Source organism: Epinephelus lanceolatus, chromosome 23, assembly GCF_041903045.1.
Source record: "Epinephelus lanceolatus isolate andai-2023 chromosome 23, ASM4190304v1, whole genome shotgun sequence".
NCBI classification, from domain to species: domain Eukaryota; kingdom Metazoa; phylum Chordata; class Actinopteri; order Perciformes; family Serranidae; genus Epinephelus; species Epinephelus lanceolatus.
Window position 1 is genome coordinate 12521294 of NC_135756.1, and position 25957 is coordinate 12547250.

The following is a 25957-nucleotide window of genomic DNA, read 5'->3' on the forward strand; positions in this document are numbered from 1 at the left end:
TTCTACATATCACAATAATTCATATTGTGAAAGAAAATAAGGAATGCATATATAAAATGTTTCAGTTTACAGACCTTTGCACTCTCTGACGATGCTGCGAGCCTCCTCAGGAAGTCCCTGGAGTTTAGTTTTAGTGTACAGAGCAAGGATCTCCAGTCCTTTGTTTTCATCCAGACCACTCTCCACTTCAACCTCATATCTGGGACCTACAATATAAAAGCACGGTACATACATTTTTATAGGCACAACTTTTCTGGTGTACCTAAAAAATAAGATTTAAATAATTCGAGTTTGCATGTGTACAATGTCCAGAGTAGTAAAAACTAGGGCACATACCACTAACACAGTCAGTCAGACTTCTGTTTCTGGTGGTCAAAAGTATCCGACAGTGGATATCAAACGCCTTCAGCACTGTACTGTCCCAGATGTCATCTAGAATCAGCAGAGATCTGAAGCAAAAACAAAAACAGTAAGTGATCCCAGGCAAGAAAATTATGAAACAGTGTTTACCACAACATTATAACAATACCATTTATTCAATTCAAGTGTCCATTTGTGTTTGATCAGTTACAGTAAATATCCACATGTCATCTACAGGAAAATCTCCCAGAACCAAATTTAACATCCTTCATACGTGTTTGGTTCAATAAACAAATGAATAATTAAATATGTGCCTATTTTTTTTAAAGTCCAGTGTGTAGGATTCACCTGCATCTATTGGCAGAAATGGCATATAATATTCATAACTATGATGTCATTAGTTTATAATCTCCTGAAAATAAGAATTGTTCTGTTTTTGTTACGTTAATAAGAGCTGTTTATATCTACATACGGAGCGGGACCTCTTCCAAGGCGTCCGCCATGTTGTTTCTACCGTAGCCCAGAATGGACAAACCAAACACTGACTCAAGATACAGCCATTTGCATTTACATGTTGACTGTCATAGTTCTCCTACATGCTTGGCACACGGGAGAAGCTTCAGTTCTGCAACCTCACTGCTTGATGCCACTAAATCCCACACACTGGACCTTTAAATCTGTCATTTATGGTGTTTTTCACACTTGGTCCTTTTCAGTCTTCTAAACGGACTCAGAGCTGTGACTCAGCATTTTTTGCACATATGTGAGCACTCCAAGAGAACTCAGCGCCCTCAGATGCAAACCGTATTCAGACCACGCTTTGTGAAGACAAAGTGCTCCAGGTTCGCTTTGCTCTTTGCCGTCGTATTTAGCCCTCTAGATCACATGCTGTTGCACTGGGATGCTTGAAAAAACAGACAAAACCACGTCACCTTGTAACGCTTGCAAGGACGCAGGGCAAGAAGTACTTTGGTCCACGGAAGATACTGTACGTCTCCAGATGTGGAAAGTGGAATACATCAAATAGCTAAAGTCTACAGCACAGAAAAGCTGAGGTTTTCCTCCAATTTTTAAGTTCATCTGAAAGTGAGGGGCTTCATAACCGCACTGCAGTGCCACGTCAAAGTAGAAAAAAAAGCTGCATTAATATATATTATATGTAGGCTAGAGCGTGAACAGAAAGAGAACTGAGTCCTCTTTCAAATGAGCTGACAATGTGAACACAAAAAGAACTGAGTCCCTTTTCTGTTGGTCCACTTTTTGGTCAACTTTAAGAGGACTGAGTTTGGTTTGTTTAAAAGGAATATATGTGAAGAAACCCTTCATTCAAAGAAATGCCATCCATAGTTGTCATGTTGTGGGTATCAAACCAATTATGCAGAAAACAAAGGACAAATGACTTTATATGCTTGTGGATTCCCATCATCTATATAATATATAAACTTTACAAATAAAGTTGGTATATAAAATATTGGAGTGGAATCAAGTCGTTGCTGCTGCTAACTTTTCTCCATGTTACTCTTAGTTTTGTAAATCGCTTAAATTCTTGCTGTGGCATCAGTTTATGCTTAAAATTCCATTTCCAGTCCAAAAGTCAATTTGCCTTGCCATGCAGTCGAATTTAGACAACACTAATGTTCATCTAAAAAAGCACAAAGTGGATCATATTTATCTGAACATATAGTAACCTGGGATATCTGCGCAGAGTGAGGAAGCGCAGGCGCTCCTTGGCCTCGTCCAGAGAGCTGGGGGGCCGATGGAGCGACTGGGAGTCCAGGCTCTGCTCCAGGCGGAAACACAAAGACTGGATCTTGACCAGCAAGTCTGGTTTGTCCAGCTGGCCGATGGACAGCCAGTGAATCCCTCCAGGGAAGCACTCTGCAGGAGGAGGAGGAGGAGGAGGAGAGGGGACGGACAGGTCAGACAGGATTCTACTAAGAATCAGCCAAACCTGTTTGAAATTTTAACTGTATTGAGAATGAATATCAGTCCAGGATTACTACAACTGTTTACAATTTCTTAGTGTTTTTTCTTTTCATATTTCACAATAAGATGTGCCAATCGTTAGCAACAGCCAGTCAAAGATTATTCACCTTCGATGAGTCCGTGGTGTCTGACAGCCTCAGCAGCCAGGACGGATTTACCCGAGCCAGCCATGCCGAAGACAGTGACCCAGCCAGGCTCCTTCTGCAGCCGGTAGAGTTTCTCCCTGACCCGGTTCACAAGCTCTGGTCTGTTGACAAACACCACGGGCCTCTGCGGTACGCCGCCTTCACTGAGCACTGTCTGGACTGTTAGACAAACAGGAAAGACCTTAATTGAAAGCATTATAAGGGCAGATAAACTCAGCAAGCGCTGAAGTTTTCACACCTTCTAAATGCACAAAATGAACTTTGAAAATTAAAAGTTGAGAAGTTGGGCAGCCTGTCAACATACTTTTTTAATCTCACAATGTATTGAGCTGCTGTAGTAACCCAAAATGTCCAACCAGAATATCACATGCACCAATTCTTTGTATTAAACACTCAAGGACTCCCACGCACTGACACCAACACCTCCATCCTCTCCACTGGTGCAAACACCCACAGCTTTCTCACCATAAGGTGTGCAGCCATCAGAGGAGCTCTTATGTGGATCAGGTAACGTGCGCGGTAGGTCATCGTGAAGCAGATTGGCCAAATCATCATATGCCTCCTTGATCAGGGCATTGTAGAAGGAGATGTAGGCACGGTTGTCTTTACCCAGCAGCAGCTCCAGCAGGGCTGCAGCCTGATCCTTCCTGGTGGACTGAAGAGAGAGACACAGAGAGATATTAGATATATGTGGACTTCATAATATGCATTTTACATGCTGCTGCTATTTTAAAGATTCTCATGAGCTGGTGAAACATCTGTCATGTGCCATATGTAAGACAGAGAAAGTTTTAAAGGCATATGTATGTTTTTTATATGGTTTATATGTGGTTTTCACTTCTCTGTGGGTTGCTATATTTACCAACAGATGAAGACAGTGACACCAGAAAGACCACAGATGTTGCACTGTAGCAAACTCAACACTTAAGGCATCAGCAATGTAACTTTCTAAGTGGACTTTTCTGTTCGCAGACCCAAGGAAGCATGATGTTGAGTGTGAAGTTGTTTGGAGAGGTTTTGGAGAAAGCTGCAAGCCAACCATAGTAACACACTCCAGCCTGCATGCGCATGCTGAGGGAGGAAGAGAAGCTGTGGTGCTGCTTCCACCTGACCTGCTGACTGAGTTCACTTTGAGCAGCAAGTCGCCAAAAGGGTCTGAAAAGTCTCCACAAAGAGTCGACTTTTCATGGTGTCAGAAAATCAGCCCTGTTTTGATGCATGAACCATCTGGTCCAAGAGGGTTTTTCAAAAGTTTCTTTAGCTTTAGAACTGGGGGAATTTTCTCAGCGCATAAAGGAGCATTTCATCCTTCAGTTTATCACAAACATTTAAAATCAACACATCTGGAGATACATGGTTTTCTCTGGACAGGAAGTGGATGAGGAATTGCAACCTGCAAAGTAACTAAAGCTCTCAGACAACTGTAGTGGAGTCAAAATGTGCAATTGTACTCAAGTTCTGTGGCAGCTCTAGTTGGTTCCAAATTATGAATATTCAGCAGAAGCTCACCTTCGTCCTGACCCTCTCCTCCTCATCCACGGTCAGCACACCGTCACTGATCATGTGGTCCATCAGGAAGGAGGGCTTGATGTCCTCCTCCAGTCTGTGGCGAAAGCGCAGCAGACAGCTCCGCGCCCCTTCCTCCAACGCCATCTTTGCACAACACGGCCACCATGCAGGACTCTGTTGCACTATAAATTAATGGAGGAGATACAGTACAGGCCAAAAGTTTGGACACACCTTCTCATTCAATGGGTTTTCTTTATTTTCATGACTATTTACATTGTAGATTCTCACTGAAGGCATCAAAACTATGAATGAACACATGTGGAGTTATGTACTTAACAATAAAAGGTGAAATAACTGAAAACATGTTTTATATTCTAGTTTCTTCAAAATAGCCACCCTTTGCTCTGATTACTGCTTTGCACACTCTTGGCATTCTCTCCATGAGCTTCAAGAGGTAGTCACCTGAAATGGTTTTCCAACAGTCTTGAAGGAGTTCCCAGAGGTGTTTAGCACTTGTTGGCCCCTTTGCCTTCACTCTGCGGTCCAGCTCACCCCAAACCATCTTGATTGGGTTCAGGTCCGGTGACTGTGGAGGCCAGGTCATCTGCCGCAGCACTCCATCACTCTCCTTCTTGGTCAAATAGCCCTTACACAGCCTGGAGGTGTGTTTGGGGTCATTGTCCTGTTGAAAAATAAATGATCGTCCAACTAAACGCAAACCGGATGGGATGGCATGTCGCTGCAGGATGCTGTGGTAGCCATGCTGGTTCAGTGTGCCTTCAATTTTGAATAAATCCCCAACAGTGTCACCAGCAAAACACCCCCACACCATCACACCTCCTCCTCCATGCTTCACAGTGGAAACCAGGCATGTGGAATCCATCCGTTCACCTTTTCTGCGTCTCACAAAGACACGGCGGTTGGAACCAAAGATCTCAAATTTGGACTCATCAGACCAAAGCACAGATTTCCACTGGTCTAATGTCCATTCCTTGTGTTTCTTGGCCCAAACAAATCTCTTCTGCTTGTTGCCTCTCCTTAGCAGTGGTTTCCTAGCAGCTATTTGACCATGAAGGCGTGATTCGCGCAGTCTCCTCTTAACAGTTGTTCTAGAGATGGGTCTGCTGCTAGAACTCTGTGTGGCATTCATCTGGTCTCTGATCTGAGCTGCTGTTAACTTGCGATTTCTGAGGCTGGTGACTCGGATGAACTTATCCTCAGAAGCAGAGGTGACTCTTGGTCTTCCTTTCCTGGGTCGGTCCTCATGTGTGCCAGTTTCGTTGTAGCGCTTGATGGTTTTTGCGACTCCATTTGGGGACACATTTAAAGTTTTTGCAATTTTCCGGACTGACTGACCTTCATTTCTTAAAGTAATGATGGCCGCTCGTTTTTCTTTAGTTAGCTGATTGGTTCTTGCCATAATATGAATTTTAACAGTTGTCCAATAGGGCTGTCGGCTGTGTATTAACCTGACATCTGCACAACACAACTGATGGTCCCAACCCCATTGGTAAAGCAAGAAATTCCACTAATTAACCCTGATAAGGCACACCTGTGAAGTGGAAACCATTTCAGGTGACTACCTCTTGAAGCTCATCGAGAGAATGCCAAGAGTGTGCAAAGCAGTAATCAGAGCAAAGGGTGGCTATTTTGAAGAAACTAGAATATAAAACATGTTTTCAGTTATTTCACCTTTTTTTGTTAAGTACATAACTTCACATGTGTTCATTCATAGTTTTGATGCCTCCAGTGAGAATCTACAATGTAAATAGTCATGAAAATAAAGAAAACGCATTGAATGAGAAGGTGTGTCCAAACTTTTGGCCTGTACTGTATATGTTAGTTTGCTACAGTACACAGCCAAAAGAATGTGGATGCCAAAACATCCCAGCTATGAGTAACTGTTACAACTACTGATATTGATACTATCAATACTACTTTCTCGCTCTCTCTTCTCTCCAGTTGCATTCAGGCTTTGCGGCACAGTTGTGTTTTTTACTTGCACTTTATTGAATGTTGAATGCACGACAATCTCAGATGCTATTCAACATATTCCCCACTGCAAGAATATTGTTTTTATTTATGTAAAACAGTTTTAATAATTTTCAATGTTTACTACAGTTATTCTGTTGTTCTCTGCCACTAACCAAGAAAAGAAAAGTCATTGTTGTCAAGTTATAGCCTTGTTATATTTATCTTTTGATAAAAGTTTTACATCTTATGCCCTCACTGTCAGTTTTTCCCCCGGTATTAAAAACAGCATTGAATATTGGTATTTTTCTAAAGCTGATTCTGTGCTAAATGCCACTAATGTGTTGTAACATTTAGGTACAAGGCCCTTCCCTTTCAAATTTGCATTTGTCATTTCCTCCAGTTTTGATAAAGGTGTATACTCGCTTTTTGTTTTCATTATCAACTGATCGTCCTATCAGTTTTTGACAGGACAGTCACTTCTGAGGAAGGCCGAAGTTTACGCCAAAACATGTCGAGGTATGTAACATCCTAACATGTCTGAGATAAAAGAACAACTAAAGTCATTATCAGAAACTAAAGACATAATGAACACCACTGAACTGATCCGCAGATTATTTTCATGCCTAATTAATGAATCCTTCAGACCTACAATTAAAGAAGCTACATGCCATCAAAATTTAAACATGGAAAAGTGACATAAAAGAAGATAATGATGCGACAGATTGGAATGTGGCTTGCTTAAAACAGACAAACACAAAAACAGATGATAAATACAAGGTTTACAATTACTTCAACATAATGCAAATGTACATTAACTCCTGTCAAACTTCAGCATATGTGTGCTAATATCCCTCATGACTGTACTAAGTGCTTGATTTCACTGTCTATGGGACTGTCCAAAAATTCAAACTTCTGGAAAGATGCTATAAAATGTTTGTCAGAGATGTTTCACACCAAAGTCCCTTTAAATGCCAAATTGTGTGTGCTTGTAATATATCCAGAGGACTTCATTCAAACATCGAAACAGAGAAATGTCTGGACTCTGGAGAGCTACTGCATTATGTTGGAATAGTATGGACGCCCCATCATTTAGAACAAGGATAAAGGAGCTAGCGGAAGTCTGGAAAGACTAACTTATATTTCTAAGTGTGAGCAGAAAGACTTTTATCCGCTCTGGGAAGCATTTATGGACATTATGAAAGGAGGAAATGTAAGATACAATATGATACGACATGATACGATACTATACGTAAGGGATAATGTATAGTGAGCTGGTGCTTCCTCGCTCTGCGCAGATATCCCAGGTTGCCTCCGCTGCGCGTCGTGGTTCCATTCCCATGTCAGGGGTTATTTTTCAACTGTCACCGGCTCACTATACATTATCCCGCTCAGAACATGGCTTACTACTAAAACATTCAGTGATGTGACACAAAATAATGATTGAAGCACATTTTATTGATTCCAAATTCGCAAAAAGAAATGTGTCTTTACTCTGTATCCATGCGATTTTATCTTCCTTTCCTTTTTTTTTTTGTTTTTCTTTTACTGGGACATGTCATTTTTGAGCCAAACATCAAGCGTTTTGTCCTCTCCAAAAATGTTAAAAGTGATGTCCTGAAAATGCTGCATTTTGCCACTCTTTGGCCCGTGTGGACTAACGTTAACTGATTTCGATGCTCCTCAGTCTAAGGTCATTGCTATGGTGTCCCTAGCAACAGAGCAGCAGAACAGCGGTGATACCTCAAGAAGTAAACACCGCAGAATTTGGTTGATTGATCAATCAGGATCAAGTATTTAAGAGTGCCATGTTCTAAGATACAATACGATAGCTTAATTTGCTATTTGTACACCTGGACAAAGTCTGGGTACATATAAATTTTGTGCAAAAAAAACACTAGTAGTATGTAGTAGTGAGAAATAGACAGGTAATAAATAGTCAAAGATGAAGTGCACAAAAAAAGGTATAAAAAGTATAATAAATTCAAGAATATAAGCTCCACCTGCAGAGCATTCAGGTTTTTCACATCATAGGTATTGCATATTCCCAGTTTATATTGCACAAGAACAGAGGTAGATGAGTCAGTAGTTTGTTAGTCCGTATTTGCTTTTGCTTTTGCCATCAGTCTCACTGTGGCAGGGAAAAAACTGTTATCGAATTGTGACGTATGTGTGATTGTGCTGTGTCAGGCTGTATGCTGAATGTGTGTGCCTGAGGAAGGGTGTGAGCTGGGTGATGTGTGTCTCTAATGAAGCTCTGTGCTTTCTTTTCTCGCAGTGTGGTGTGTAGACAGTGCAGTGTGGGCATTACCTGATAGGAAAAATGTAAGGAAGTAATTTGGTTTATTGGTATTGTAACGTTACCTGATATCTGTGCAAGTAGAGTGTGTGAGTGTATGTAGATGTGTATGTCTGTGTATTGCACGTTATTTTGTGGTTCCAAACTGTTGTATTGTAGTCATGTGTTTCTTTAATATGTTGCAATAAACATGCATACCTACATGAAAAGCAGCCCTCAGATAAATGTAAGTGCCATTTAGTGCACTTGTAACTTTGTGTTGCAAATATAAAAATAAAAAGAGGAACAGTTTGTGAAAGTGGAAATGGCAGAGCTTATCAGCTGTTCACAGAGACCATAACAGAGTACAACTCAACAACAAAGAAGTGACATGTCACAGGCTCCTTAATATTTTGTTTTACAGTAACACAGTCAAAGTTTGTAGCTTACCAAGCTAATTAATGTAACATTTAACGGTTCATTTCACCTGAACAACATGTACTGCAAACTAAAATGGTGAGTGACACAGCAAAATTTACACAGTGAATGTGAAAGTGATTTATCTCGACCTGTCATCTTATCACCCACCTACGCTAAACTGACATACTTTCCAACACTTGTCTCAACAAGTTCACTCACTCTGACCTGCAGGTAAATGAAACAAAGAAAGTAACCGCCAGTAGATACTTACGAATATCTTTTCTTCTTTACCGAGGCGGGAATTAGTTGAATTTTATATGGCTGTAAGTTGAAGTCGCGTTTTAACGGATTCAATGAGTTAAATGTCAATTTCCTTCTCTGTTGACGTTGTACTACACACCCAATTTTGAAAGACGAGAGCTTCCTGATTCACAACAAAAACAACTGCCCCGGTGTGAAGCAGCCAATGGCGTGGCGAGGTTTGAACCACGTGACGGGTGAGGTCATGCATTTGCCGAATGTGTAACTGGGCAAAAGATGTTGCGTTCAGAGACTACTCATCTGCTCGGATATAAGAGTGTTCAGTCGTTTATATCGCCCTCTTCGCATTGATTTAATAATTTATTAATCTGTAATTATCTTAACCGAAAACAAAACACTTTCCGTCATAACTCTGTTTCCGTTTAATAAATTCTACAGCGCTTGATAATCCCAAAAGTGTCCATTTGTGTTTTCTTATCCCGAATTACGAGATTTTCGCACTGTATATGAAGGTAACATTGCTGCCTAGTGACAGCAAGAGATGAGCGCATCTTGTTTATTCCACAGTACAAGGATGCGCTGATAATGCAATTATAAGTAGCCGTAAATAGATTGATAATATATGCTGTGAATAAATCAGCTTGTTCTCAGACCTGCAAAGCTCTGTAGTATAACTGAAGTAAGGATGCAAGCCAATCATGGATGCTCAGGGAAAAATCTAAGTTTTTGGATTCTGCATTAATATAATGTATCATGGTTTACTGTTAGGGTGAAATGAGGTAATGTGGGATGTCAGGTAAAATGGGGCAAATGAGGTTTTACATCCTGCGCTCTTTAAATATATATAACTTTACTTCAGACACAAGACTGGTCCATAGATAAAAAAAAAAGTATGAAAAGTATCAGCAGTCAGTCACTAAAGGTGTTATTGCATTGTTACTATAAATGTGCTTAACATGAAGCAATCATTTTTGATAGGTCTGAGATAATCAGGATGCAGAGCAAATATTTTAATATAGATTAATATATATATATATATATATATATATATATATATATATATATATATATATATATATATATATATATAGCAGTTGTCCCAGTGCACTTTATGTTTTAATTGCAAAGGGTTTTGAATGAGTGCTTAATGCATTTAGGTAAAAAAAGCTTAAATCAGACATTTTTCTGAAGTGAAACTAATTTGTTTTTAGGCTACCACCAGGTGCCATCAAATCATGACTTATGCTATTATGTGCTACCCTGTAATATTACAGATATTTTTACTTTAAAAAAATATCAAAGATGATGCAGTGAGTCCATGTCAGCCACAATAGTCCAGAATTGTCCGTCATTGTTACACACAGTCAAGCACACATGCACAACTATTGTAGACAATATGGTACCAAGGAAACAGGCAGCAAAAGAACAGAGAAAGCATGGCAGCTAAATTGGACCATCTTTTTTTATTAATAGTCAGGTTACATTAATGATTTAATGTACGAATGACTGAACTGATAAATTAATTAACCATTTAAAAACCAAATAAACGGGGCGTTGGTGGCTTAGTGGATAGAGCAGGCACCCCATGCACAAGGCTGTCACAGCAGCGGCCCGGGCTCGACTCTAGCCTGTGGCCCTTTGCTGCATGTCACTCCCTCTCCCTCTCCCTCCTTCACACTTGTCTGTCCTATCCATTAAAGGCTAAACATGCCCCAAAAATATCTTTAAAAAAAACAAAACGCAGTTGCTGCAGATTTGTTGGCTGCACATCCATGCTGTGAATCTCCTGTCCCACCACATCCCAAAGGTGCTCTATTGGATTGAGCTCTGGTGACAGTGGAGGCCATTGGAGTACAGTGAACTCATTGTCATGTTCAAGAAACCAGTTTGAAATGATCTGAGCTTTGTGACATGGTGCGTTATCCTGCTGGAAATAGCCATCAGAAGATGGGTACACTGTGGTCATAAAGGGATGGACACGGTCAGCAACAATACTCAGGTAGGCTGTGGTGTTTAAACCATGCTCAGTTGGTACTAAGGGGCCCAAAGTGTGCCAAGAAAATCTCCCCCACACCATTACACCACCACCACCAGCCTGAACCGTTGATACAAGGCAGGATGGATCCATGCTTTCATGTTGTTTACACCAAATTCTGACCCTACCATCTGAATGTTGCAGCAGAAATCCAGACTCGTCAGACCAGGCAACGTTTTTCCAATCTTCTATTGTCCAGTTTTGGTGAGCCTGTGTGAACTGTAGCCTCAGTTTCCTGTTGTTAGCTGACAGGAGTGGCACCTGGTGTGGTCTTCTGCTGCTGTAGCCCATCTGCTTCAAGGTTGGACGTGTTGTTGGTTCAGAGATGGTTCTGCAGACCTTGGTTGTAACCAGTGGTTATTTGAGTTACTGTTGCCTTTCTAACATCTTGAACCAGTCTGGCCATTCTCCTCTGACCTCTGGCACACACAGCACATTAATGTTTTTGTCAGACCACTTAAAATCTGTCCTCAAATAAATTAAGATGCCGGCAATTTTCTTTTTGCAGTTTTATTATATTAACTGTGGTACAGAAGAAAAGAACAACAACTTCCCACATTTTCTTGTAAACCTCTGAAAGTGCACAACGGCTTTTCTTTGTGTGCATTGTTGGGTCCACTGGAAATTTTGGACATAAAATCTCTTTGAGTTCAGCACCTTTCATTTCCCCACAGGTTCTAACAGTCAACACAGCAATACTGCAATGACAACGGTACCTAAAAAATGTAACAAACATAACAACTAAATCAATATAACAAGTAATCCATCGGCAGAGAGTAAGTAAAAGTAAAGAACAGACGACATGTGACAAGAAAAACTAAAATGATTTAACCCCAACACAAAGCTACTCATGCAGACGACAGTTATTTCTTTTGTTGCAAACAGTTTTTTTGCCTTTTTTTGTTTTTTGCTGTATAGTAACATCAGTAGATAAAAAAAAAAATACAGAAAGTTTAGTTCTCTGGCTGATAAAGACGTTAAAGTGAGAACAATCAAAAGGACTAACTCCAAAGGAAACGGGCTCTCTCATGTCCAAAGGCGGTTAGGATTACCTTTAAACTTATCAGTGATAAATAACTTGCTATTCATAAGAAATCTGCGATGCTACTCTGCTACCTTTCTAAATATATAAGCTTCTTCTTCCTTGCTTTATAAAGCTAACTGAAGGCCTTAGACATTCTAAGGTTTTGCCCTTTTCTCCCTGTGGACTCCTTCCACAATAACATGAGTCAAATTTACAGCGTAAGGATCACTATTAGGTTCAGACATGGGTCGCTCTAACACTGGTTTTCCGGTTTGAAACTGTAGGTATTCAAAGAAGGGCGTATTTTTTTATCACAAAGGATGCAGGTCACATTAAATGTCTCTTGCATGGTGCCTACACTGCAGTGCCGTCACTGCTAAATGTAGTGACAAAAACTACATTTACAATATAACAAAGGTAACCCCAATTATTGGAGCACACTGGCCTGAGCGAAGCAGTTGCACTGCCTAGCTGCTGTAGTACCTCCTTAGCTTTAGCTACTTCTAGAAGCAAAAAGACTCCTTAGACGGCGCAAGCCAAAGTTTGGTTTCAGTTGGAGGCGGTGGAGTCCTGAGCGGTGTCCTGAGGAGGGTTTGCTGCTGGTGGTGGCGGGCTGATGTTGCTGAATATCAGCTTCTTGATGATATCCGCGTAGAAAGGTCCATAGACTGCCTTGTTGTAGTTCACCAGGGAGACAAACTTTGCTCCCAACAATGCTAGTTCGGGCTTGATGGCAGTCAAGCCAGCTGGTACTTGTTCAAGTTTAGCTTGGGGCTTGGGATCACAGATGAGTGCCATGAAGTACTGATGCACACGATCCTCTGCACACAGAGAGAACAAGAGAAAATAGCAGGTTAGAAAATGCCAAACAAACCTCAATGTCTCAGTAAAAGAAGAATTTGGGGCACTCTACTCTCAAATGATATGAAAACATTTTTACAATCTGGCACAAGTCTTACCAACGAGAGTGCGGATGGGATTGTCCTCCTGAGTGATGCTGCAGATCTGGCCTCTGAGGGTGGCCTGCAGCGCCGGGCTCAGCGTAGGATAGTTCCTCTCTGTCAATGACTTGTTGAGCTCACAGCAGATCTGAGCACTGACGCCCTCTAGTGCCTCTTCTAGGTTAAAGTCCCTACACATAGAAGGAGAGGAGAATTCTCATTTAGGCTCCTATTTCATGTAAAGAAGATCAGGAATAACTCTGGAAACCCATTTCTACTCATATAATGAAAAAACAGATCTTATAAGTCATTATAATGAGAAACTTCTCAAAGAAATTAGTTAGTATTTTCAAATAACGAGAAGCTTCCTTAAAAATGATGACTTACTTATCTCAATTGAATGACACAGTATCTAAAAAAATTAGTCTCTTAAAGTAATTAGCATCTCAAAATAATGAGTGTATTTATATTTTTATTATGTCATCATTAAATAATATTATAAACAATTACTCAGTATCTTAAAGTTGTAAGTTAGTAACTTAAAATAAGAAACTCTCAAAAATAATGATTTAATATCTCAAAATAATGAGTATATTTACATTTTTATTATGTTACCATTAAATAATATTACTATAAACGATTACTCAGTATCTCAAAGTTATGAGTTAGTAACTTAAAATAATAAGAAACTCTCAAAATAATGTCTTTATATCTCAAAATTATGAGTTAGTGTAATTCTAAAAATATGAGTATCTCAAAATAATGAGTATATTTCAAAATAATGACTTTGTATCTCAAAATAATGAGTTAGTATCTCAAAAATAATGAGTATATTTCAAAATAATGAGTTTGTATCTCAAAATAATGAGTATATTTCAAAATAATGAGTTTGTATCTCAAAATAATGAGTTAGTATCTCAAAATAATGAGTTTATATCTCAAAATACTGTGAGTTAATATCTCAAAATAACGAGTTAGTATCTCAAAATAATGAGTTAGTATCTCAAACATAATGCATTAGTACCTCAAAATAATTAGTTCATATCTCAAAATAATGAGTACATTTCAAATTAATGACTTTGTATCTCAAAATAATGAGTATATTTCAAAATAATGAGTTAGTATCTCAAAAATAATGAGTTAATATCTCTAAATAATGAGTTAGTATCTCAAAATAATTAGTTAATATCTCTAAATAATGAGTTAGTATCTCAAAAATAATGAGTTAGTATCTCAAAAATAATACATTAGTATCTCATAATAATGAGTTCATATCTCAAAATAATAAGTATACTTCAAAATAATGAGTTAGTATCTCAAAATAATGAGTAAGTATCTCAAAACTAGAAAAGCACTGAGAGAGTGCAGACCTCCGCCAAGTAGGTGATATTCCCTCCCCCTCATGTTCCCCCCCTTACGTTAGCTAATCGCTAACATTAGGTAATCACTAACGTTTAGCTAACTTTCACTAACTGCTAACGTTTGTCAATCACTAACGTTATGCTACCTTTTGTAATGGCAGGAATAAACACACCTGTAGGAAAGAAATAGGCAACACTGCCGTTTATGGCTGTTTAAAAATGTGCTGGCTCTAGTACCAGCTGAAGATGTTGTCAATGTAATCGCTAACATTAGCTAATTGCTAACGTTTAGCTAACTTTCACTAACCACTAATGTTTGTCAATCGCTAACATTATGTGCGTGACCAAAACATCAAGTTGGGAGGCACTTTTAATCAACAGCAGTGTCTTGTACATACCGTGTCATTGAGTCAGGAAAACCCCTATTCAGTCAGACGATAGACTTTATGTATTCATTGAGTCAGGAAAACCCCCATTCAGTCAGACGATAGACTTTATGTATTCATTGAGTCAGGAAAACCCCCATTCAGTCAGACGATAGACTTTATGTATTCCTGACAGGCCCAAGTAGGCCTACTCGCCACTGCCAACCGGTGGCGCACGTCTGGTCTGAGTCTATTCTAAAACTTGGTGAATACACAGTGCTATTTAGCGCTATTTTATTATTTTATCCACTTCGCTTCAACCAATCACCACCAAAATTTTATCATCTGTTCCTTGTCCTATTATCCACCTTTCCTGAAAATTTATTCAAAATCCGTTCATAACTTTTTGAGTTATTTTGCAGACAAACAAACAGACAAACAGACCAACGCCGGCAAAAACATAACCTCCTTGGCGGAGGTAATAATGACTTAGTATCTCAAAATAATGAGTATATTTCAAAATAATGAGTTAGTATCTCAAAATAATGAGTATATCTAAAAAATAATGAGTTAGTATCTCAAAATAATGAGTTAATATCTCAAAAATAATGAGTTAGTATCTCAAAATAATGAGTTAATATCTCAAAATAATGAGTATCTCAAAATAATGAGTATACAATATCTCACATTAGTGAGTACACCCCTCCCGTTTTTGCAAATATTTCATTATATCTTTTCATGGACAACACTACAGAAATGACACTTTGATATAACTTAAACTAGTCAGTGTACACTTGTATAGTAGTATAGATTTATCTTCCTCTGAAAATTACTAAAAACACAGCCATCAACATCTAAACAGCTGGCAACATAAGTGAGTACACCCCACAGTGAACATGTCCAAATTGTGCCTAAAGTGTCAATATTTTGTGTGCCAGCCATTATTATCTAACACTGCCTTAACCCTTTTGGGCATGGAATTCACCAGAGCTCACAGGTTGCTTCAGGAATCCTCTCCCACTCCTCCATGATGACATCATGGAGCAGATGGATGTGAAGACACCTTACGCTCCTCCACCTTCAGCTTGAGGATGCCCCACAGGTGCACAGGTGAGTTTAGGGCTGGATACATACTTGGCCAGTCCATCACCTTCACCTTCAGCTTCCTCAGCAAGGCAGTTGTCATCTACTAGGTGTGTTTTGGGTCATTATCATGTTGGAAAACTGCATTGCAGCTGAGTTTCTGAAGAGGGGCGATCATGCTCTGCTTGGAATTCATGTTTCCCTAAATGAACCAAGCTCCCCAGAGCTAGCAGCACTCATGCAGCCCCAAACCATGATGCTGCCACCACTATACTTGACTGTAGGCATGGGACAGTTGTCTTGGTGCTCTTCACCAAGGTGCCATACATGCTGAAAGAGCACCAAGACAACTGTCCCATGCCTACAGTCAAGTATAATGGTGGCAGCATCATTCACTGTGGGGTGTACTCACTTATGTTGCCAGCTGTTTAGATGTTGATGGCTGTGTTTTGAGTAATTTTCAGAGGAAGGTAAATCTATACTACTATACAAGCTGTACACTGACTACTTTAAGTTATATCAAAGTGTCATTTCTGTAGTGTTGTCCCATGAAAAGATATAATGAAATATTTGCAAAAACGGGAGGGGTGTACTCACTTATGTGAGATACTGTATCTCAAAATAATGAGTTAGTATCTCAAAATAATGAGTCAGCATCTCAAAGATAATCACTTAGTGTCTCAAAACATGTTAGTCTCTTAAAATATTGAGGAACTCATAATCATGACTTAATTATCTCAAAATGATGACACTGTATCTAAAAATAATGACTCAGTACCGTTTCTCTTAATTTTGAAACAATAACTCATTATTTCGAGAAAACTTCTCATTATAATGAGTAACAGGATTTTTTCCCCATCACAGTGGTGGAAATGGACTTCCACAAAAAAACTGCGATAATTACTTGCATGTCTAAATACTGAATGTGGGTTTAAAATGGATAAAGAAAAGTGAACTGACCGGCCGTGCATCCCATCCAGCAGCACACTAATCATCCTCTTCAGGCGGTCAGACAGCGAGGACAGACCCTGGATAGGCCCTCCGATGGTGCTGTAGATAATGAGCAGCACCTCGTTCACCGCCTGACACCGCTGGAGCTGCAACTGAATCTCTCGCAGACGTGTCTCATCAGTCATCCAGGTCTAAAAATAATCAGTTTGGAAAATTAATTCACCCACATGAAATGTTTAATGATCATCAGGACACGTGACAGTATACACAAAATCAAAAACGCACTCACCTCAGGCAGTGGGCTCTTGTCGTACTCCCATGTAAGGATGCGTAGGAAGGCAGTGTTGAGGACCTGAAAGGGCCCAGGCACCAGTCGCTCTCCTTTCTCCAGACCGTCTTTGGGGGTAATGGCCAACAGCTCCTCCAGTGCTGACTTGATCCACGAGGTGGTGTGCTTCAAAGCATCTGAAGAGGTTTATCACAGGAATACCGGTTGAGGAGTTTGTTCTTAAAAGGGACAGTTTGAGTCTTTTGAAGTGGGGTTGTATGAGGTTCTTATCGATAGTCAGTGATGTCAGTCAGTATGAAGAAGCAGACAGGAGTACCACCACGAAGGGTGCGCAATGTCCTGCTGTGGACGGGGGGAGCTACAAAGCATATTTTACCGAAACTAAAAACATAAGTCAGTTCAAGTGCACACTATATTTAGAACATTTTCACCACTTCACCTTGCCGTCATACAGCCCTTTCAGATGGGAAACTGAAGCCGTTGCTGTCACTGTCACTGTCCACAGCCGCACATTGCTGAGCTTCTGTGGCGGTACTTCTGTCTGCTTCTCCAAACTCGGAGTGTGCCGACACCGATAGTCAGTGTGCTATGTACAGTAGATGGTCGTACCTTATAAAATCTGAACTGTCCCTTTCAAACACTTTTTGACTATAAACTAGAATGGCCTGAGATCATTAGTTGATTCCACTGACCAAATATCTGACTTAAGTACATTTCACCTCACACAGCAGATTACACATTTTGTGAAGACCTGGCAACAGAAATGATAAAACACACAGAATTACAGGCTTTAGAGAAAGTCGTGTACTTGTTCACTGACTGGGTGTTTTGTCCAGGATGCTCTGAAACGTTGCCCTCTCATATTCGACACCCTGCCTCTGCAGCACAGGCCTCATAATATTGATCGTTAAGTTGACTACGTCCGCTTTCATCAGGTCCAGCACACGGAAGATCTCCCTGGTGTGAAAAAAAAGCCACTTTTATTAAAATGCTCCTTAAAAAAAATAGCTAAATGAGAGAACTCTCTCAATATAATTTTCTTGTGCTGTTTTTAGATGCCTTTCACAAGTATTTAAATACTTTAAACCTATTGTGTGTATTTACCTGAACAGTGTCACGATGTTATCTGAGCTTTCGCGCAGCTTCTTGATTTCCTCGTCCCTAATCGGTGCGCACATCTTGCCCATGGTGGTGATGATGTAAGAAGCAAGCCCTTGGATGTCTACAGCGTCGTTGTCAGCCTGCTGACGAATCAGGTCCATGTCCAGCACCTCCATAATCTGGGTCCGCATCCGATTGGCGCCCGGATTAAGGAATGACAATAAAATCTGTCCAAAGAGGAAAATGACAATGAGTTCATTGTTGTTCTTCTACGTATACCGGTCACAGTAAAGGTAATGGTCATAAAAAGAAGCAGATACTGAAGGATCTTTAACGGTTATGTTATGTCTAGTGACGCTGTTAACATCACATCACATCACATCATGCTGTGTGTGCTGACCTCTCTGATCTCCTCCAGTAATCTGATGGCTTGTCCATACTCAGGCGGGTCATCGTTCAGCTCGGACTCCAGGATGTCCCAGAAGGCCTTGTGGAGGTTATCTCTGACTGCCTTCCATAAGCTAGGGGAAAAAAAGCGATGAAAGATTTAGTTTAGTGGAGTCAATCATCCTCTAGGAGCACGGTTACGGTTGTAGCACGGCTAGGTCCATTAGCCTCACCCTCTGCACTTTTTCTGGTGGTTTCTTCTTAGGTGGACACTGTGTCAGAGTCTTTTGCTGAAGTTACAAACAATCCATCGTGACTCACAAGAATGTCTGTACACTGAATCACGAAACAGGTAATTAGCCAGTATGTTTAAATAGTATGTAAATCTTAGCTTAGTGGTTCACCTCGCCAATATGGATAGGTGCCGCACGGTGATTTAGAATTAGCTAGCTCACATGATTGCACAAGAATTCATAAGTAACAGTTAGTTTTGTAAAATTGGACAATTTATATTAGCTAATAATATGTTGGATTCACTTTTTAAAGTGTATTTTCAGACATATTTTCATAAAAAAAAGAGAACATAACTTTAATTGTCAAACAAGAATTTGGAGGACCCCTCAAGTAACCCTGAGGAACCCCTTAGGGCCATGGACCCCCTGTTTAAGACCCAGGTGCTGGATAACTGACATCATATTAAGAATTATTATTTAAAAAAATGTCACTACTTTTGTTGAGCATGGAAAATAATTTTGAATTGCTGCAGTTTTTCATGTGAAAGAAGGTTATGTTAAATGTTATATGTAGATATGTAGACTAAAGTGTTTTATATTACTTTGCATTTCATTTTGAATTATTTCATCTCTTTAGCTGAAGTCATTAAACTATGAAGTAGCTAAATAAACTTTACAGACAGTGTCACAATGGCTGGGTCATGCCAGGCAGTCATAGACAAGCCCCTACATTATATCCCTGTTGGTGTATTTAAACATGTGACTGATGCTGTTTGTGTTTATCAGAGGCTGTCATGAGTTTTGAAGCTGTTCTCGACTTGTTTAATAAGTCGTCAGTGTTTTGGTTTCAGTCGCTTGATGTCTGGGAGCAAATAATGGGGTCTCTTTGGATTTCCGCTGTCTCACATTGCTTTGAAAACTCACACATCAGTGTTTCAAGTTTCTGTTTGATGACAACTGTTCTCCTCCAGGAGGTGCACACAAAATTGTCAGTCCTGTGAAACTCTATATTCTATACAAAGTACAGACACAACAAGCAGCTTGCTTTCTTTCAGGGAAAATATGTCTAAACTAAGATAATAATAGAGTGTGGAAAGTGTGAGACAACAGCACACACATAGATGGTTTAAAAACGTGGACATAGCCACTGTGACGTCACCCAGTGGTTTGCTGCCTTGAGTTTGGCAATTTGGCTTTGCTTATTTTGGAGCCAGAAATGACCCTATTTGGACGAGAGGGTGGAGCTGTGGAGGAGCGAGGGGTGACTCTGACTGAGAAGCCGAGGACACCGCTGTGGTAGCAACTTCTCAATCCCAAGGTAGCCTTGCCTAAAGCATATCCTGCTTTATCATGTATTTTACTCTAAATGGGACCATTATTTACAAAATGAACATCATGCTGTACTGAAGAAGACTTGAAACTAGAGATTGAGACCATAAATTCAACAGAAAAATGTTCACTGAGGTAATAAATCAAGTGAGAAGTAGGGTCATTTCTCAAAGACTTCTACATAATCAAACTTCTTTTTATACCAGTGGGGTCGCTCCCTGCTGGCCATTAGAAAGAATGCAGGTTAAAGCAGTTCCACATTGGCTTCACTTTTATAGACCCGGAGGCTACATCGACATAAATACTGCAAAACTTGAATTAATCACAGAAAAATTAACGCGTCAAAGAAATTAACGCTGAAACCTAAGATCTTTTTCAAAGTATACCTGTCCTGAGGTAGGCTGTCTGTCTCTACATGGAAATTGTGGTTCACAATGATCTCTCGGGCCAAGCTGAGATTGGACAGGTCTCTGGCAGACTCCATGACTTCATCCAGGGTTAAGGTTTTGGGTGGGCTTGCTGTGGGAACCAGATAGCAAACAAGCTTTGTCAATAGATGAATTAGAGTTAAAACAAAAAAAGCAGGAACATTAAATTGACCGTTGAAGTTGCATGGTGACGGTTGTGAGGTTTCTGCAAGGCTCTGACACCTCAACTTCAAAAATACTTTTGCTGTAAATTGTTTTGTTAAGTCAAATTGCTTTTTTAAATTGGTTTTCCCTGTCTCGGGCTTTGAGTGAATTACAAATATTAATTCTCAAAGTTTAGTCAGTCATTTTTCTGAAAAAGGAAAACAATCATGGATACAAAGATGAATGCGGTGAGTCAGAGGCCGTCTAGTGATCTTATACAAAGACCACAAAAAGGGCGGGGGGGACAAACTCACAGGAGGGCGTGCAATGCTTGCTGGAGGTGTCGCTGGTGAAGCTTTCACGGGAACAGTCCAGGTCGCTGGTTGAAGTCATGCTGTCACAGCGCTCCGACGACGACTCCACATCGCTGCCTTGGTCCTCACCGCTGGATGTGGAGGTGGGTCGCTCATCGTTTAGAGGCATCTTGGGTTATAGCTGCACATGAGAAGTTGGTTAGCTTGTTGACCACAACTTCAACAGAAGGATTTCTTAACACTTTGTCTGACTGAACCTACTCAGCAAATCACAAGTTGATGGATCAAAGTACTTTCACAGAAACACAGCAACAGGCTTGGAATTTAAGTGGAAAGATTATCATTCCTCCTTTTGTTTGGGAGCTGCTGTTCTTTGTAGTTCCTCACAGAAACATCTGACATTTGACATCTGGTGATGTTCTGCATTAGTCTATTAGCAACAAATTTCATGGAAAGACCAAAACAAACAATCAGTTCTTCTATCAAGTATTGTCTGTCGCCAAAGCCAGATATATCTTTCTGTCAGTGGCAGAGGCCACCTTTGCTGTCCAAAAAAAAACTTTAAAAACGAAAAAATGTGCCACACTGACCAAACATACACCATCATGGTGCCATAGATATTCAATTTAAAAAAAGTGTATTATTCCACATGTAAAAATTGTTTAAGTTTAATTAAAACTACAGTACTAGTAGTTGTTTTAGTGGATTACTTTGCCCCTTTTTTAAATGTAATGTCACTATATACTCATAATGTGCTCATTTTAAAGGTCCAACATTGTAAAAAAAAAAAAAAAAAAAAAAAAATCAATTCATTGAGAAATGCACACAGTCCATATTCAGAAACTGTGCCTTTAAACGAGCCCTTAAGACTTCTGTGAAGTTGTGATGTCACAACTACACTACAGACCTAAACACAATGGTTATTTACAATAACTTGCAGGTAAAAAAAACAAGGAAACTATAGCGGTTAAGCCTAAACTCAAAGCCACTGAGGGGCTGCATTGACAGGCTACCTATTAATTAATGCACTCGCCTGACCAGACTGATTGCTGCTGATCATGCAAAAACAAAGTCCATTTCTTCTTCTTCTTTGATGTGCAATTTATTTCTCACCGTTAGAGTCGTCAATGAAAATCATGCAAACAACCATGAATCTGTGTCCATAAACCATTCAAAAGGTACACATTTTCAACAACAGAATAACAACAGAAATAGACAAGTCTGCCAATTTCTACGGTTACAGCTTGACTAGGCTATCTAATTGGACTACTGTCCTTGACCCAATATACAAGCAGGGGAAGGGAGTCCATTTATTGACTGAAGTACGTCTGACTCCACTATGATGAGTAGCGATATGCCCCCTTTTAGTTTATTAGTGTTGGACCTTTTTCCGGTTGACCTATTACGTCACAGACCAAACAATCGACAAGTTTGCTATGGCTAGCAAGCGGCAAACTGGTACCATGGTGGACAACGTTACAGCTCTGTACGTGCTGTATGCTTTACTTTTTATTTTATTTTCTTCTGATGCACATTTAATGCTATTCGACTTCTGGGTCAAAGCCTGGGGCAGAAACTATGGAGCCTGTGCAGAGCACCCAGGGTTTGGGTCAGATTGCCTGTATACATGCAGGAGCACTTCAACTCCCAATCACATTATCTGGGTGTGTTTTAGTATTTTAAAAGTGCGGCTTTAGTCAGACTAACACAATTAATCAGTTTTCTCTTGTGTCATGTAAACGTACTGAGTTATTCTGTCTACAAAGGTGGAAGAGATGTCAAGAGCACAGATGCAAAAGAACCCAGAAATGCTGACCAACTATCGCAGACTGGACTTTTCTGGATGGGGTCTTAAAGAGACAGGCACTAAAACGGAGCGTTTCAGACAGACGGTGAATACAGGTACATTCAGGTAGACAGTATGATGACAATAAAGTGCTTTTTGAAGATTAAACCACGTGAACATGCTCTAGTGGAGAGACAAAATAGATAATGAGCATAACATGGGACCTTTAACGTTTATATCTTCAGTAGGAAAAAAGGGCTTGGGGTTGGGAGCCAAAGACAGAGGGTATTGAGAGACAGATTTACTGTCAATAACAAAACTATCAGCTGCCATGTCCTTTAAAGGGGATGTCTAAAATTTAATTCACTACGAAGAAAACAAAAAGTCTTCACAGTAGTTTTACCTGTGCTTGGAGAAAGCGTGTGTCGCTGTCAGTGTGTGAGAGAGCATTTATTTTTCACTTTAGCAGCAGTAGCTGTTGCTAAGGCAGTTAATATGTTGTAATAAAAACACCAGTCACACTCAATAAAACAGCTGGCAGGCCAGTCTCCATGGAAACAGAGATAGCTGCCGTGTTGCACAATTCTGAGTATCAACATCTTGATCTGATGGTGTATGAAGCAATCTTTGTAAAAACGCTTTATGATTCAGTGTGTGTTTACTGCCACACACTCTCCGAAGTCAGGACACAAACAGAAGCAACTTCCATGACTAGGTTTAAACAAAGCTTATATTGCTCGAGGACAAAAGGGACGCTGTGTCCAGGCCTATCTGAGATCATTTGTGTCTCCAGGGCAACATGGGACAACAGAGGGCTTCTCAACCGCCGCAACGATCCTGTTACACCTGTCCCTTTGTTGTCTGTCCTCTACGCAAATATGAACACATTAGAATAAGACAGAAAAGACACTATTTGTAAGATACATACGAGCTAAAGCCAAACATTACTGTGGAAGTTGTGTGCATGTTCTCGCATAACAAACACATACATGCTTGTTAAATAAAAACACAAAATCTTCTTCTTCTTCTGCATCTTGTTTACTGTAACACCTCCAGTTAAGTAGGCCTTTGCCCTTCTAATATTATCTTACAGCACTGTATCAGACATACAGTGCTGGCAGGGTGACCCTTGGGTGTTCCTGTCCCTGGTCTCAGTTATCTGCTGCCAAAAATGAGTGCACACCCCCTCTCGCTTCTCTTTTGGTTTAAAGATAGCTCAAGGGGTGAGGGTGGGTGCGGGGAGCGTGTGTGTGACTTCCATGTTCCCCTCGCTCATTCATTACATCATCTGCTAGACTTGACAGCTAGGTCACACCAATGCAGCAGGCCAATTTTCAGAGATTATCCAGAGTGATGGGAGCAGTGCAGTCCAGAAAACTGATTACGGATTACGGTCTACTCTGTCATCTGCTGCTTCATCATAAGAAATCCTCTTAAAGTAGTCTGCATACTAGATAGAGTTAAGGTAAAAGGCAGTATGCAAAAAACAGAGACATAAAACATAAACATGTAGGGATTAAAATAATTAGATTGTTTCTTTAACCACACCATACAGCACAGGAATTCAATGTGCTGGTAACAATATATCTGCCTCTATGACTTGCCCAGGTGTTTCTGATCAATGCATGAGGTGCACATAGGCCACATACTGTTACAGTAACTCATGCAGAAACAAAGACAGCCTTCTGGGATCCAGATTCTGCTGCAGTACAATGTAAACAAAGCAGTGGATCACGGAGGCTGGGCTAACTGCACAGGGACTCTCGTCATTGGCTGCAGCTGCCTGTCTCTCACCCTGAATGGAAAGTCTTTGGTTACACAGCCGTGCACATGGAAAAAAAATTATCCACACACGCGTAAGAAGTGGGTACACGTGATCTGAGCAGCAGACCAAAACAAGAACCCCATGCACATTTAATATAGTAGATTTTGTGTCTATATAAACACCAGGCCCTGAACAAGAAGTACAGTAAGACAAAGTGCATTAGGATCTGACATCAGGTGACGTGTGCAGCAGAGACGTCAAATTCACGACAGTTGTTTACATGATAGCTAAACGACAGGCTTTCTTACTTAATAAAACGCTCTGACTTTAACAGCCGAGTATAAATCATGACATTGGTTAATTTTACACAGCAGCTACACTTTGACATTAGCGTGCTAGTCGGATCCTTCGACGACTGTACCCAAGTTTCCGCTTCACAACAAAGCCAAACTCAAAGCTAAGAAAAAAAAGTTGCTAACACAACAAGCCGAGTGATTCACGATGTAAAACAGAATAAAATGAGCTAGTTAAAAGCGACTTTTACCTCATTCAAGTCTCCGGAAGCGGAGACCCAAAATAGCTCAACTCTGAAGGGAAGACTCGTCGTCGTCCTGAAACGCTCGTGGCTCTGTTTAAAGGTCCTTGTTACCCCAGCTGGCTCTTAGGACAAACAGGCGAAACCATTTCATACATAGGGGGCATCAACGGTTGAAGAAAAGCAAACACAAGGTTTATAATCGAATATTCGAGTGTTTCGATAACAAAATATAGGTTTTAAAGTAGTATACAGACAAGTAAATGCACATATCTAGCCCACGAAAGGCAATTTGATATATATTTTTAAAGATTTTTTCCGCGCCGCACCACCCTTGGCAGAAATGGTACGCTCCGCTGTTCTTCTTCACGTGGGCCGTCTTTGTTTACGGATGTGACCTCAGTGGGTTCACAGCAGTGTAAGTAAGTCATGTCTGTTTGAAGCACATTGTGGGGACTCAGCCAGCATTCAAAGTGAAATAAAATAAAATAAAATAAAATAAAAATAAAATAGATAAATAAATAAATAAATTAAATTAAATTAAAATTCTAATAATGATAACAATAATTATAAGAATAACAATAAATTATTATTATCATTATCATTGCTGGCGGTGATGATGGTGGCGGTATTGTTATTATATTATTTTTTATATAATCATATGATACAATAATAATAATAATTTAATTCAGACTTCATTGCAGATTCACAAGGGTCCATAGCATTGAGAGAAATAGAAGAAAATGTTTGAAATGTTTTTTTTGTCACAAAATATTTTAACTAACCACAGTTTAAAGACATTTTCAAAAAACGTTTTTTGTTGTGGGGGTGGTACACTTTTGGGTGCAACACTGTTTAAAATTCTAACACATGTTTATGCAATACTCATACATTAAAAAACATTTTAAAAAATTACTCTAAGTTTGTTTGTCTGAATGTTACCCTCAGACAACAT

At 39.9% G+C, this 25957-nt stretch overlaps 2 protein-coding genes across 2 annotated transcripts in view; both read right to left on the reverse strand.

Annotated features, from left to right (window-relative positions):
- The window catches only part of apaf1 (apoptotic peptidase activating factor 1), a 74253-nt gene extending 65173 nt beyond the window's left edge, over nucleotides 1-9080 (reverse strand). Inside the window, exons 1-7 of the mRNA XM_033614944.2 lie at nucleotides 8942-9080; nucleotides 4002-4183; nucleotides 2958-3147; nucleotides 2454-2651; nucleotides 2049-2238; nucleotides 337-449; nucleotides 75-206 (exon numbers count right to left, since the gene is read on the reverse strand). Coding sequence (XP_033470835.2) covers nucleotides 75-206; nucleotides 337-449; nucleotides 2049-2238; nucleotides 2454-2651; nucleotides 2958-3147; nucleotides 4002-4145 — 967 coding nt within the window. The 5' untranslated portion in view covers nucleotides 4146-4183; nucleotides 8942-9080. The remainder of the gene's footprint in view (nucleotides 1-74; nucleotides 207-336; nucleotides 450-2048; nucleotides 2239-2453; nucleotides 2652-2957; nucleotides 3148-4001; nucleotides 4184-8941) is intronic.
- Nucleotides 9081-11460: 2380 nt separating this feature from the next.
- Nucleotides 11461-25151, reverse strand: tcp11l2 (t-complex 11, testis-specific-like 2). The gene is made up of 10 exons (XM_078165476.1): nucleotides 25012-25151; nucleotides 20917-21097; nucleotides 20417-20549; nucleotides 18482-18602; nucleotides 18085-18308; nucleotides 17801-17937; nucleotides 16981-17156; nucleotides 16701-16882; nucleotides 12950-13122; nucleotides 11461-12811 (listed from the first exon to the last, which is right to left on the reverse strand). The coding sequence occupies exons 2-10, from the start codon at nucleotides 21083-21085 to the stop codon at nucleotides 12540-12542; spliced, it is 1587 nt and encodes a 528-aa protein (XP_078021602.1). The 5' UTR covers nucleotides 21086-21097; nucleotides 25012-25151; the 3' UTR covers nucleotides 11461-12539.
- Between the last annotated feature and the right edge of the window lie 806 nt (nucleotides 25152-25957).

Coding starts and splice junctions, on each gene's coding strand:
- tcp11l2 (XM_078165476.1), bottom strand. CDS start 21,085: ATGCCTCTAAACGATGAGCGACCCACCTCCACATCCAGCGGTGAGGAC. Junction 17,157..17,800: donor CATCCTGGACAAAACACCCA/GTCAGTGAACAA, acceptor AAACCTCTTCAG/ATGCTTTGAAGCACACCACC. Junction 13,123..16,700: donor CTGGATGGGATGCACGGCCG/GTCAGTTCACTT, acceptor TTCTATGTGTAG/GGACTTTAACCTAGAAGAGG.